Genomic DNA, 12,389 nt, shown 5'->3' with positions numbered 1-12,389 from the left:
CCGTAACAGTAAATTTTATCCAGAAAGAAACAAAAACGGCTCCAAAAAGACCAATATTATTTTGTTTAGTATATAAAGAACAACGGGAAAGGCGAAGCGGCGGGAAGAAGGCGTTTTGTCTCACGATGGGTATCATAACACATTGCCTCTGGTAACTGGTAGTTAGCCTGCATGTAGCCATCTCCTATTTCCTTAGGAAATGCGCGATGTCTGCATGTTCAGGTTACTGGTAGTCTGCATTAGGAAAACAAAGTGGGTTTAGGAGACCCAGTGATGCCACCGCACCACTGTGAAAATGGCTAAAATAAAATGATAAAACAGAGGCGGGAGCGCAATATGGCCACTGCATGTGTATGATGTTTTTTGATTTCTTGTACTATCTAGCCTGAAATTAGTCATCTCTGCCCTCAGCATAACAGACGACTGTAATTTAAGGACACCTACCCCAAATAACAATAACTCTCAGATCACAAAGACACACTCAGTGCAAGAATGTTGAATTTTATTTCTGCTGTCAAATGATGGTTCTATTAGTAACCATATCCTTCCAACACTTCATTCACAGACTTCAGCTCATCTGTTTTGTTCTGCTCAGCCTTCTGTTTCAGTTTCTGTCCAGAACAACGAAAAAATATGAAAAAAATTGTATAGCAATTATTATAATAATATTTATAAATTGCTATATACTGTAAGAGAAACAATTGTGGGGAGAAAGTTGGCTAGTGGACAAAGTGGCCCAGACCAACAGACACCAGTTTGTTGGATGGAATGCTAGTCGTCTCAGGTTATCCCACAGTGTTTTGTCAGTTTTGCCCTGGGTGGAGAGAGACTGCTTAATTCGCTTAATATTTGCTTGCTTGTTTGTATCAGTCACGGAGAACAATGACAGCAAATACTAAAAACACATGACAAATGGTAATTCCCGCAGAAGAAACAGTTGTATTAATTGCAAGAAGCAGACAGAGATTTACCATCACACAATAAGAGGGCTAGCAAGACAGACTGCATAGAGAAAAACTGAAAAATAAACATACTGTCATGATACATGTATTTTAAAGATAACACTAGATCTGTTGCATTAATTTCTCACCTGGATTTTCTTCTTATGTTCATAATACACAGCAGCCTTGGCTTTACGCTTCTCTTCTAGGGTTTCGAGCACATCCTAAAACACACAAATTATGTTTAGCTATGTTACTATAATGATATTAATTTGAAAGTGTAAGTTCCTCAAAAAAGTTGCTACCAAACAATATCTACTCGTATTTAACCTGATCAGCAGATATTGTTTTGGATTGTTCTGGAAAGCAGACTCCCAAGGGAGTCTGAATCGACTAATTTATGCATAAGTGTAGATGTACAATTATCAATGTGTACATGGACATGTATTGAAACCCACCTTGTACTTCCAGCCAACCTCGTGTGATAGTCTACCAAGCACACAGTACTGCAAGGGGACACAAATTGCATTTAAATGACTTTCAAGGAGAAATTGCTTTGAGGTGCTTGTAACTTTCATAAGACAAGGTATTCTCATTCCCATAACACATACACATAGCATGCTGGAAGGAAGGTGCACATTTACACACACATTAAAATGAAAAGAAACAAAAAATGAAAGCAACAACAACAACTAAAAAACTTGTATTGAACCTGGGTAACTTACCTTCCTTCCTGGCTTTAAACGAACAACTCGCAGGGCTGATGGCACCACCATTCTCTTTTCCTAGAAAAAAATTAAAGCAAATATTAAAATCAACTTCAGCAGTTGCTGATACAAAAACATCACTTGAACACATTTTTTAATGTGTAGAGCTTTCTCTTTTTCTACTAAGGAGGCATCTTCTGGTTCAGTCAGTGCTCAATGCCAGTTTGGACTTTTTGATGGAAAGTCCAGAATACTTACTGTCCCTTTCAATGACATGGGACCTCTGAAGTTTTAAATCCAACTAAAGATTGTGTTTTTAGCTGCTGTCAATCATAATTATGGCAACAGTCAATGAACCTGGAAAACAGATGTGACCTTATGAACCAGTTGTAGAGAACTCTGTTTCCTGTGAGGTCTGGTTAAGTCAATGAAAATCATTGAGCAGGGCTCGAAAGCTATTGAAAGGCGCAGCAGTCAGATTGACACTCGAGATTAATATTACTGCAGTTGCAATCAGATACCACAAATGCTTAAATTGCCAAAGAATGAAAAAGAAATGAGCAGAATCCTATTTGGCAGGCTTGAATACTATTTGAGATAGTTACTTACTTTGTCATGAGGTGGAGGGATACCATCAAAAACTTTAAGACGGTTCATTGCCTCTGCACCTCTCTTGGTCTTGTGTGGAATCATCCCTGGAAATATACAATGCCTTGGTGATCAGTTAAGCACAGGATTATGCATTTTATAATTCAAATAAAAAAAGTTGTTGTAGCAAACAGCTCTCACTTTGAAAACTTGTTTAACAGTCATCTTAGGGTGCGTTTCTTTGGGAAAATCCAAAATTGGATCATTGATCTCAGATCACACGGATACTTTGCTCCCAAAGAAATGAAGAATCCGAAAACGGATTTTTTGCCATGACAACCCCGTAAACACATTTCGCACAGAACATAAAATATCAGCACAAATTTATTTTTCGTTGAATGTATCCAACTAAAATAATTTAAGCATACAAAATCTTTTACAAAAACCACACGTCGAAGTAGATCTTCTTTAGCGTTAAGCACAATGTGGCGAGAAAGCATCTGAGAGTGAAGAATGATTGCGAAATGATCAGTGCAAATTTCACTCGTGACAATTTCAAAAGGATACAACTTCCGTAGGCACACAGTGGCTGTTCTAGAAAACGTGTATCCCGTTTAAAATGATACTACATACCTATCTGAAGCTACCGTTTCCTTTTATCGTGAAATATTTTTGTATTTTGATCGAAATAACTGCCTAAAACTTTCCGTATGGCAGTGTTTAAAAAGAGCGAACCTGTATTTTCACATCAAAGACCGCTGGGCCAAGGTACTTTTTTCGAATCCTTTCCCAAAGAAACGCACGGATCATGAATCCTAAAAATCCGGATTCAGATATGATCTGATGTATCCACTCGAAGTGTGGATTCTTCAGATCATTGATCCAAGATTAATCCATTTTCGGATATAGGTAAAGAAACGCAAAATCCGTTTTTGGATCAAGAATCCGGATTTGGATTTTTCCCAAAGAAACGCACCCTTACAGGTGAGAGATGGTCAACAAACATTTTTCCCACAGATTCCTGCTAAAATAATGGCCAACAGCCTCAAAATTGAGCAGTTGGCTCTTACAGAAACCGTATACCAAACTAAAAGTTATGTTAAGGGCCATTTAGATCAGGAAAATGGCTTCCCAATTTCCTCATTTACCAGTCTTCACAGGTGGCAAGATTCATGCAACAGACGGGTATTTTACCCAGCTCAAGGCTTTAATGCATATCCCTGTAGATGGTAAAACTGTTGCATACAACTTTTGTAGCTTGCGTTGCTCAGGCTATGCAAAAATCACTTCCACCTTTTAGAGGGTACATTATTGTTTTTGAGTTTTAAAACAGTTTAAAATCCTACAACATTTCTGGTGTCCAAAATAACAATCAAAAGCAAGTTGTAGGTTTAATTTACACAAGACAATTCCTGTCATAGACTTGCTTTCATATTTGTCGCAGTTGTATTGTCTGAATCAGCCCTAACATACAGAATGCTTAGAGGTTTTCTTGCCCAGAGCATACAGTTACTACAACTTTTACCCCAAACCCTACAATCTAGAACTGGCTAAAGGCAAGGTTCAGCTCCATTATTGGGAAGGAAGGCATAGTCGCAGGTTTCATTACAGTGGTAAGCAGTACAGTTTACAGCAGTTTATTACGTCTGAAGACACGTTGATTTTTGATCTACTTCTAAGGTACATGGAAGAAACATGTAGTGTAACTCTGCCAGTTATGACCACCTTGATACCACAATCGTTTTTTTGGCATGAAGAAAAGCTCACTTAGTCGTTTTTCTTTAGAGCCCCTTTTAATATGGTCGTCATGTCATATTTTTTTCCCTTGAAAGGACACGCGTCCGACTAAATCACTATTTTGATCCGACAAAACAAAAGTGAGGTCGGACATCATATTACAGTACTGCTCGATGTGTGAACCTGCTAATCTAATGTGTGACATTGGTGTTTGCACTGGAAAGCGAAAAAAAGTTTTTCGGACATTCTGTCAGACCACAGTTAGAATTTCATTGGACATTGGCAAATTGTGGTCGGCCAGTGTCGGATGTCCGACTGTTATTTGCAGTCCTGGATAAGATCAGGTAATGGTGACCTAATGGCAGTCAGATAAGCAGGACTCCACTGTATTCAAAGAGGTACCTTCCAACAGTTAGCTAGACTGCAGAAATTACATCAACCAAAAAGTATTAATTCACCTCTAACTGTCCTCCACACAATTCTGCTTGGAGCACGGAAATGGAATGGTCCCCTGCTAGGCTTGGTGTTGGTTCGCTTCCGCAAGAAATCAAGGTACTTTACTGAGAAACAAGACCATGAAATATAATGTCAAAAATTTACAAATTTAAAAGCTCTAACTGCAGTCTGGACTATCTCAGATTTAAAATCGCTGAATTCTCAACTCTATGACAATACATTTACATGTCTTGGGCCCAGTTGTTCAAAGGGTGGATAACGCTATCCACCGAATAAATCGCTATCCAGTGGATAACTGTCATACAAAACCTACTTGAGTACATTACTGCGATGATCTTTCATTTGCTCAAAACCTACATGTACTTCGCTATCCACCGGATAATGATTTATCCGGTGGATAGCACTATCCACCCTTTGAGCAATCTGGGCCTGAAGATTAAACTTTTAGCATTGATTACATGTTTAAAATACATTCACAACAGCAATGCAACTTACACTTGTTTCTGTAGAAGCTTCCGCTGATGTTGACTTGCTCACAGCGCACAACAATTATTCTTTGCCCTGCAGGGAAAAATTTGTGGTTCATGGATTATGGTCAAACTGTAACTAGTACACAAATATTCTGAAACATTCTAAAAGACTTGTTAACTAAGCCAGGAGCTCTATTAATTTTATTATTATAATAAGTTCAAGGAAATTATACAATAAACTGTGAAACTTGTTTATCTGCTTGATAAGGAATCTACATATTAGTATTCTGCCATTTCCCTTTCTTTACTAACTTGCATTTTAATCCTGACCTATCTAATAAAATTCCTCGACTCATGGCTGACCTTATGATTAGTTTTGTTCTGTACACGTTAAATTATGATCTTTAAAACATTGTTGTAAAGTGAATCTACTGTTCCTTGTTTTCACCCTTTTCCAGTTCCAAACTTGAACAGAAATTTCAGTCATCAAGCTTTATTAACAAAGCTGTAAGCTTATGTTTAGGGCTTAAATATCGACTAACAGAAGAAATGTAGTTTCTTACCAGTCAAAAGGCTCTTTGCAATTGTGGATGCTAAACGGCCTAGCAGATGGCCCGAAGCGTCGATGACAATTGACTGCAATTATAAAGGAAATCCATCTTATATCACTGGCAACAAGTACGAATGGGACAGCCCTTAACCCTTGGTATTTAATTCAGATTTGCGACATCAACTTCCCCACATGTTAGCTCGAAAAGTTCTAGGAACACAACATCCTCATTTCAAGGTAGCAATGCTAGTAAATCCACGCATTATTTTGCGGTATAAGACCACAAAATACAGAAAAAATTCTTCCTTTTTTATATCCGTTATTATTCATTTAATTTCAGCGGTGAATAAAGAGGAAATCCATCATATTTTTCTACACACGTTACCTTCTCAAACCCCATGTTGGAGCCGCTAAAAGAAAGAACGAGGGACACATGCGAGCTGAATATCAGGGGCGGCCCACCGGCGGGGAAAGGGGCGAGCCTGGCTACAAAGCCATATGGGTATGGGTACCAGTATCTGCGGTCCCAAAATGTGGCAAAAATTGAAGGAAGAATGAAATTATAAATGGGATTAAACTTTGCTTTATTTGAACGTCTTGCAAATGCATCTATTGAGATAAGTATGAATGCTGTGCTCTTGCAGCCTTCACCATCTATTTCAACTTTTTTTTGCAGTATTTTTATTCTCTTCATATTTAATTTCCCAGAAAATGTCCACACTTCCTCAACAGATGGGTTTTTGGTTTAAACCTTTCTTCAACGTGAAAATAAAGTTAAAGACAGGTCTGCATGGACTCCCCATGTGTCCTTTGTGATCGCATCTTCAAATTATATTTTACCTCTCACAAGCATGTATATTTTAAGGATTTACTCTTTTTAAATGAGCTGATTGGAGGGTTTTAAAATTTGTTTCCAGCAAAGGCCAGGGTGATTTTGTATAAGGCTTTAATGCTCTCAATTAATTTGACAAAATTGTCAGGTCAAACATTTTAGGGTTGTAGTCAGTTTTTGTCACTGGCACAATCGTCTGGTGTCTTTGGTTGTGCGATGTCGTGATATCTTTAACACCATTGGTTTGAGGTAATGTGTTAGAGAGTCATAAATGACAAATATTACTGCAGTTTTTACAGTGGTTCCAAAAAAAATTCCAGCTAATCCAGTTTAAGATCCTCTTCCCCTACTGGAAATTTTAATGTGCTGTTCCATAAATTATCCGTATACCCCTCCTTAGGAAAATTTTTGGGCATGAACCCTCCAAACCTTGTTTCCAGGGAACAAGGTTGAAACAGGGTGGCAAAGGGGGGGGGGGGGGGGGGGGTACCAATCATGCATCACGGTGAATTTTTGAGTTAAATCATGTATCACGGAAAACATTTTTAAACAACTGATTACGCATCATGTAAAAATAAGAAAGTGTGCTGAGCTAATTTTGGAGGATTTTAACTTTTTGATGATGCATTATTGAAAATTACATTGAAGGTAAATTTTCTTGGATTGGTTGCCTGTTAGTGTTAATTTTTGAACATAAAATTACTAAATTGTTTTTTGGACAAATTTGTAATAATCCTCATGCCAAATTTCGGTGAAAATTTTTAAACTTTGAAGACTGGCGAGGCTATTTAGAATAAAGCTTAGTTCCAGAATTGAAACCAGCGAGCCTCTTTCTCGACCTTCATTTAAATGTACTTTTACTTTGAAGAGCTTTAAATATCACAGATAACCTTGAAGTAAATCACGTGTCACGCTCTTGTAAAATAGTCAAATCACGCATCACGTTGTGATGTCCAGTCCCGCATCACGCAGCTTATTTTGGCTCCATCACGCATCACGCTACTAATTTTGGGGACATCACGCGTCACGCGAAAACCCTTTGCCACCCTGTTGAAACCCTCCCACCCCCCCTCAGGAAAGTTATTACAGTTAAGCTTCATACTTTCCTTTAAAAGTTTGGTTTTTGCAATTGAAACACCTCTTCCCCTCAGAATTTCTAATGACCTTCCTTGGGGTGGGGATCGATATTTCCTTTACTTTGCTAAATGTAGACATCAAGGGGTTGTCAACCAAATTTTTTTGATCCCCCTTCTTCAATGAAAAAAACTTTTTTGCCTCCCACAAACAGGCGACCAGACTTTTTTTAGCCTCCCCATCCCATATTTCACTGACCCCTCCCTTCCCATAAATAGTGACCACTCCTTAACCTGATAAACCCAAAAATATCTGTGAAGGGGTTAAGAGAGCATCAAAAACTGACTAAGAAGAAATAAAACAGAGGACAGTCTTGAAATGATGGACCTGTATACAGATTGAAATGTCTTGTAATTACAATTAACAATAATTTATACAAATTATAATTCATTTTATGTATCTATAGCTACTTAGTAGACTATAATATCAGGCAACACAATTGTTGAATCGGTTTCTATTGCTGCTACATAATGTCAGTCCTTTCTGAGATAAACAACGGTCTCCCTCACATATATACAATAAAAATGATAAAACATAAATATAAATAAAATACCAATGAAAATAGGTATTAGATATATTGAATTACAGTGTGACTACTCGAACCGGGGCACCCTGAACAAAATTAACCAATCACAGTGTTAATTGAAAACAAAGAATAGGGACATTTTCTTGCAATGGACCAATAACGTTCTAGAACGTAAACAAAAGATTACCTACAAAATTTGAAGTGTCAACATCGTTACAAACAGATGCGGACCTCTCAGGAAACTTGCCTTGTTTTTGATTGATTTGTTTTCATCCTCAATTTTTCAAAGGTCATGGAGTTCTCGCGATAACATTTATAAATAAATAAAAAAGCTTACGAAGCAAACCATGAATCGTGAAATTTTGTTCACAGCCAGGAGGTGTGAATTGAAGATTCCACGCTGTGTTTACTAGTTTCACTCCTGGGGTGAAAATGAAGACCGTGAAGTCAAAATCATGCCGTAATTATTTTTTATTTCACTCCGTCTGTTGCCGTGAAATTGATGTTGCATGTTCACGGACTCATTTTCTGTTAGTTACTGTTATAACTTTGAAGTATATTGCTTTACGTAAAAGAGGAACTTGTTCCGTTTCTTCAATAAGCTTCAATCTTTCTGTGGTTTTATAAATTTGCAACAGACTGAAAACTCGTTTCAAGCGGCAAGAGGCAAAATTGCCCCTATATGCAAGGTTAATTATTGTTGGTCTGGTGGCATCCCAAATTTTTTTTTGTCTTTCGTCAAAAACAAAAAATAATCACAACAAACACGAGTATGTAAAGAAGAGTTGAAGGCAACTGACTTTTCAAACATGAAACCCTGCTCACAACATGCAATTCCATCCCATTTATGCGTCGTCGCTTGTCGTGAATAAAAACGTTCTTCATTATTCTTTACTGAGCTATTACAGACAAAGAGCGATTTAATTTTATTAGAAAATTTCCTCTGAATAATTTTTAGCCTGTGAATGAAGACTTTTGATCACAGTTTTTGATCAAATAATAAAACGAGCACTAAAATTCGGTGCACTCAATGAAAACTTAGGATCCAAGCTAACCAATCAAAAACAAGGCAAGTTTCCTGAGAGGTCCGCATCTGTTTGTAACGATGTTGACACTTCAAATTTTGTAGGTAATCTTTTGTTTACGTTCTAGAACGTTATTGGTCCGTTGCAAAAAAAATGTCCCTATCCTTTGTTTTCAATTAACACTGTGATTGGTTAATTTTGTTCAGGGTGCCCCGGTTCAAGTAGTCACACTGTAAGCATTATTTTCTTTAGTTGTTTGATTACTGTAAACTTGATAATGATAGGAGGTCTTACACTGTACACACAAACAAACAAAACAACTACACCATTGGAATAAAATGAAGCCATGCGAACCTCTTGGAAGGATCTTTAAGACTATTTACTTATAAATAGTAAACACTGTCAGCTGGATAATCACGTTTACTTGACCTAATTTTTGCATAATCCAGCAAGATCAGCCAGACTGAAAACTGTAAAATGATTGTTGCAAATTATCAAGTAGAGATATATTATGTTTTCCTCAACATCATGTCAAAATATTATTATTTTATTCTACTCATTCAGACTAGGCAGGGATTTCTCAGAGCAAACAGCTCTTTGACGGAAGTGAAGCCATTTCTTTATTATATCCTATAAATCAAATAATAAATTAAAAATTATCTTCAAATGATAAATTGAAGAAAGCATGTTATGTGTATTTCAGTCCTGTATTTATGGCCAAGTAACAGCTACTTTCTCAAATTTCCTTTTTGTGTTTCTTATTTCACTTTCATTAACATCTGAACCAGATTCACTTGATGATGATACAGCAACTTCCTGCTAAAAGAGACAAACCAATTAAATCAAGCATAATTAACATCCTCAATAACCATTGTAATCAGGGAAAAGTATGCAAGTAACTAATTAAGTTGTTGTTTAAATTCTAAATTCACTCCATCAAAAATCCCTGAAAGCTAAGGACAGACAACATTTCATCACACTGTTCAATAAAAAAAAAGGGAAGCCAAGAGCCATACCGCCCACACTGCCGGAGCTTATCCCGCTTTCCATGGCATTAAGCAACTAGGAATATTTCTACTCCCCCCTGAATGGGATGCTAGTCCATCGCAGGGAGCCCGCCAGCATTTTTTCGCCGGTACCCATTTATACACCTGGGTGGAGAGAGGCACTATGAGAGTAAAGTGTCTTGCCCAAGAACACAACACAGGCTGTGATATCTTGTGAGCATAGATCTTAAGATCTATCACCAAGATATTATAATGAAGGGGTGGTCTGCTTAATGCATGTTCATCATAGCAAAGGTATTGATTCCTTTCTAAATTCCCATTTAAAGACTTCACGTTCATTTTCCAATGACTTAGATACTAAACATGCCAACCTAAAAAGGACTTAAGAAATTCTTAACCCTGGTGTATCTTGATCAATAATTGAAATTGCATACAGGTTGACATGACGACGAAAAGTTAATCAGCTATTTGTTATGATGCGTTGTTGCTGCTGTTATGTATCAAGCATGGGACAGTCAGCACTGCAAGCATCTGGTCCATGCAGGAGATCATTGGTTAATTGGTTCATACTCTATTGGTGACTGGATATTTCTGTTCTGGATGTCCCATGCTTGTTACATAGGTAATTACTATCATGGTAACAGGGGTTTTGCACCCATTGGAGTTTGCACCCACCTTCAGAGTACCGTATTTTCTTGTTTAAACGCCCCCGGCGTTTATTTCAAACTTGGCCCGATAGAGCCGGCGTTTATTTGATTCCAGGAGTTTGTTCAAGTCCTATGTTTCTCAGAAATGATTTTTATTCATTATTTTTGACAGCAATATATTTAGACATTATTTTTAAAGCATGTTAAACCTTTAATAATTGTTTAAGGGGTTTATTTTCCAATACAGCTTGGAGACCCGGCGTTTATTCGGGGCCCGGCGTTTAATCGAGAAAATACGGTACACTTATTGCGTTTTCTCCCAAATACGAGCATCAGTTTGATCCAACATACGACTTAGAATATTTCTCCTTCTTTAAGCGGGAGCAAAGTGTGACTACCATAGGGACAGGAAGGTTCGAACACCAAAAAGGTGGGTGTGAACTCGATTGGGTGCGAAACCTCCATCATCTATTAATTTACTTTCATATACAGTTACCTTTTGTGGTCCACCATTTAAACTTGAACTGGACTCATCCTTTAACGGTGAGTGCTCAACTGATTTGTCCACATGAAGTCCCAAAGTTTTTCTGTTCAATTTAACCACTTTTGGTTTGATTAATTTGTTGACAGTACTGCCTTCATGACTAGTTCTAGTGTCGACTGTGGTCGGAGAAGTTGCATTGATGGAGACTGAATTAATTCCTTTGTTTAATGAATCAAGACAAGGAGTCCCTCTGTTAATTTTAATACTGTTGCTGTGCTCTGTTCTTGTTATCTTGATAGGAGTAGTAGTTACAATTTCATCAGATTTTCTGGAATGAGAAAACACATTACAATAAAAAAATCAATAACCTTTTACAACATTTTGTATCTTTGGCTAAGCACTTGAACTTGCGGCATTTGAGTGACAATAAAACTGCCAGGCCCCAATTCTTCAAAGGATGGAAAATGTTATTCACTGGGAAAATTTCTAGCTAGAAAGTGCTTTTGTTAATTTTGTTGGTGTAATCAACTGGATAATGATTTCTCCAGTGAATAGCATTATCCACTTTGTACAACTAGGGCCATGGGGCAAACCATTGATAGGTGCATTATTTGAACTCTCCTTTCCATAAATATATGGAAAACTGAAAACACGACTGCATACTTTCGTCAAACTTGTTTAGTAACAAAGGATCAACAAAGAACTGGATTTGAATTCGGGACGACTGGCAGCAGAATCTACAACGGTCTACAACACTACCAGCCGCCACGCTGCCTTTAGTTAATAGATTCATTAGAAGGCGTCTGACTGAAGAATCAAAACTGACAACATCATTGGTTTGTCAGTTTCCATAATCAAAGAATCTTTACCTTTTTGTTAACCGTATTATTGTAGAGGTTCTGCCTTTTGAAGAGACCCTTTCCCCAGATCTACCACAAGGTGTCTCCCTTTTAGCTCTGCGGAGTTGATGTAGCCTTTGAGGTAATGGCGTGACGTAATTATAAAAGAGCTGGACAAGATCACTTTTTTCTAAATTTACAAGATCTTCCTGACGCATTGATCTCTCGTACAAAATTTCTAGGAGCCGCTCTCTAGAAAGAACTTCAGGATGATCAAGTTCATTGCTTCCAGAAGGCCTCGCCGAGTCCGCCATTATTGAAATTCGCCAATGCATTTCTAAACTGATTTTTAATTGGCTTATTTGCTTCCAAATTATAACCAATCAAATTACCGTTTATATCTCGCTCAATTGTGGATCACAATTGTTATTGTCATGGAAACCGTG

At 37.5% G+C, this 12,389-nt stretch overlaps 2 protein-coding genes across 3 annotated transcripts; both read right to left on the bottom strand.

The window, feature by feature from the left end:
• Nucleotides 1-485: 485 nt before the first annotated feature.
• LOC144658732 (large ribosomal subunit protein uL13-like) lies at nucleotides 486-5,919 on the bottom strand. The gene is made up of 9 exons (XM_078519201.1): nucleotides 5,835-5,919; nucleotides 5,463-5,535; nucleotides 4,925-4,990; nucleotides 4,432-4,533; nucleotides 2,258-2,343; nucleotides 1,667-1,726; nucleotides 1,400-1,447; nucleotides 1,091-1,165; nucleotides 486-611 (listed from the first exon to the last, which is right to left on the bottom strand). Exons 1-9 carry the CDS (start codon nucleotides 5,847-5,849, stop codon nucleotides 531-533), a joined length of 606 nt encoding a protein of 201 aa, XP_078375327.1. The 5' UTR covers nucleotides 5,850-5,919; the 3' UTR covers nucleotides 486-530.
• Nucleotides 5,920-9,298: 3,379 nt separating this feature from the next.
• Nucleotides 9,299-12,265, bottom strand: LOC144656789 (uncharacterized). Of its 2 annotated transcripts, none has more exons than XM_078517028.1 (3): nucleotides 11,974-12,265; nucleotides 11,117-11,432; nucleotides 9,299-9,785 (listed from the first exon to the last, which is right to left on the bottom strand). In XM_078517028.1, exons 1-3 carry the CDS (start codon nucleotides 12,255-12,257, stop codon nucleotides 9,678-9,680), a joined length of 708 nt encoding a protein of 235 aa, XP_078373154.1. In that variant the 5' UTR covers nucleotides 12,258-12,265; the 3' UTR covers nucleotides 9,299-9,677. The 2 variants fall into 2 exon arrangements, with proteins under 2 accessions (XP_078373154.1, XP_078373155.1); XM_078517029.1 differs by having other exon boundaries at nucleotides 9,299-9,782.
• Between the last annotated feature and the right edge of the window lie 124 nt (nucleotides 12,266-12,389).

This window comes from Oculina patagonica, chromosome 6, assembly GCF_052425735.1.
Source record: "Oculina patagonica isolate OP01 chromosome 6, crgOcupat, whole genome shotgun sequence".
NCBI lineage: Eukaryota > Metazoa > Cnidaria > Anthozoa > Scleractinia > Oculinidae > Oculina > Oculina patagonica.
Note: the sequence above shows the minus strand (reverse complement) of the source record. Positions and strands in the feature narration are given on the sequence as shown.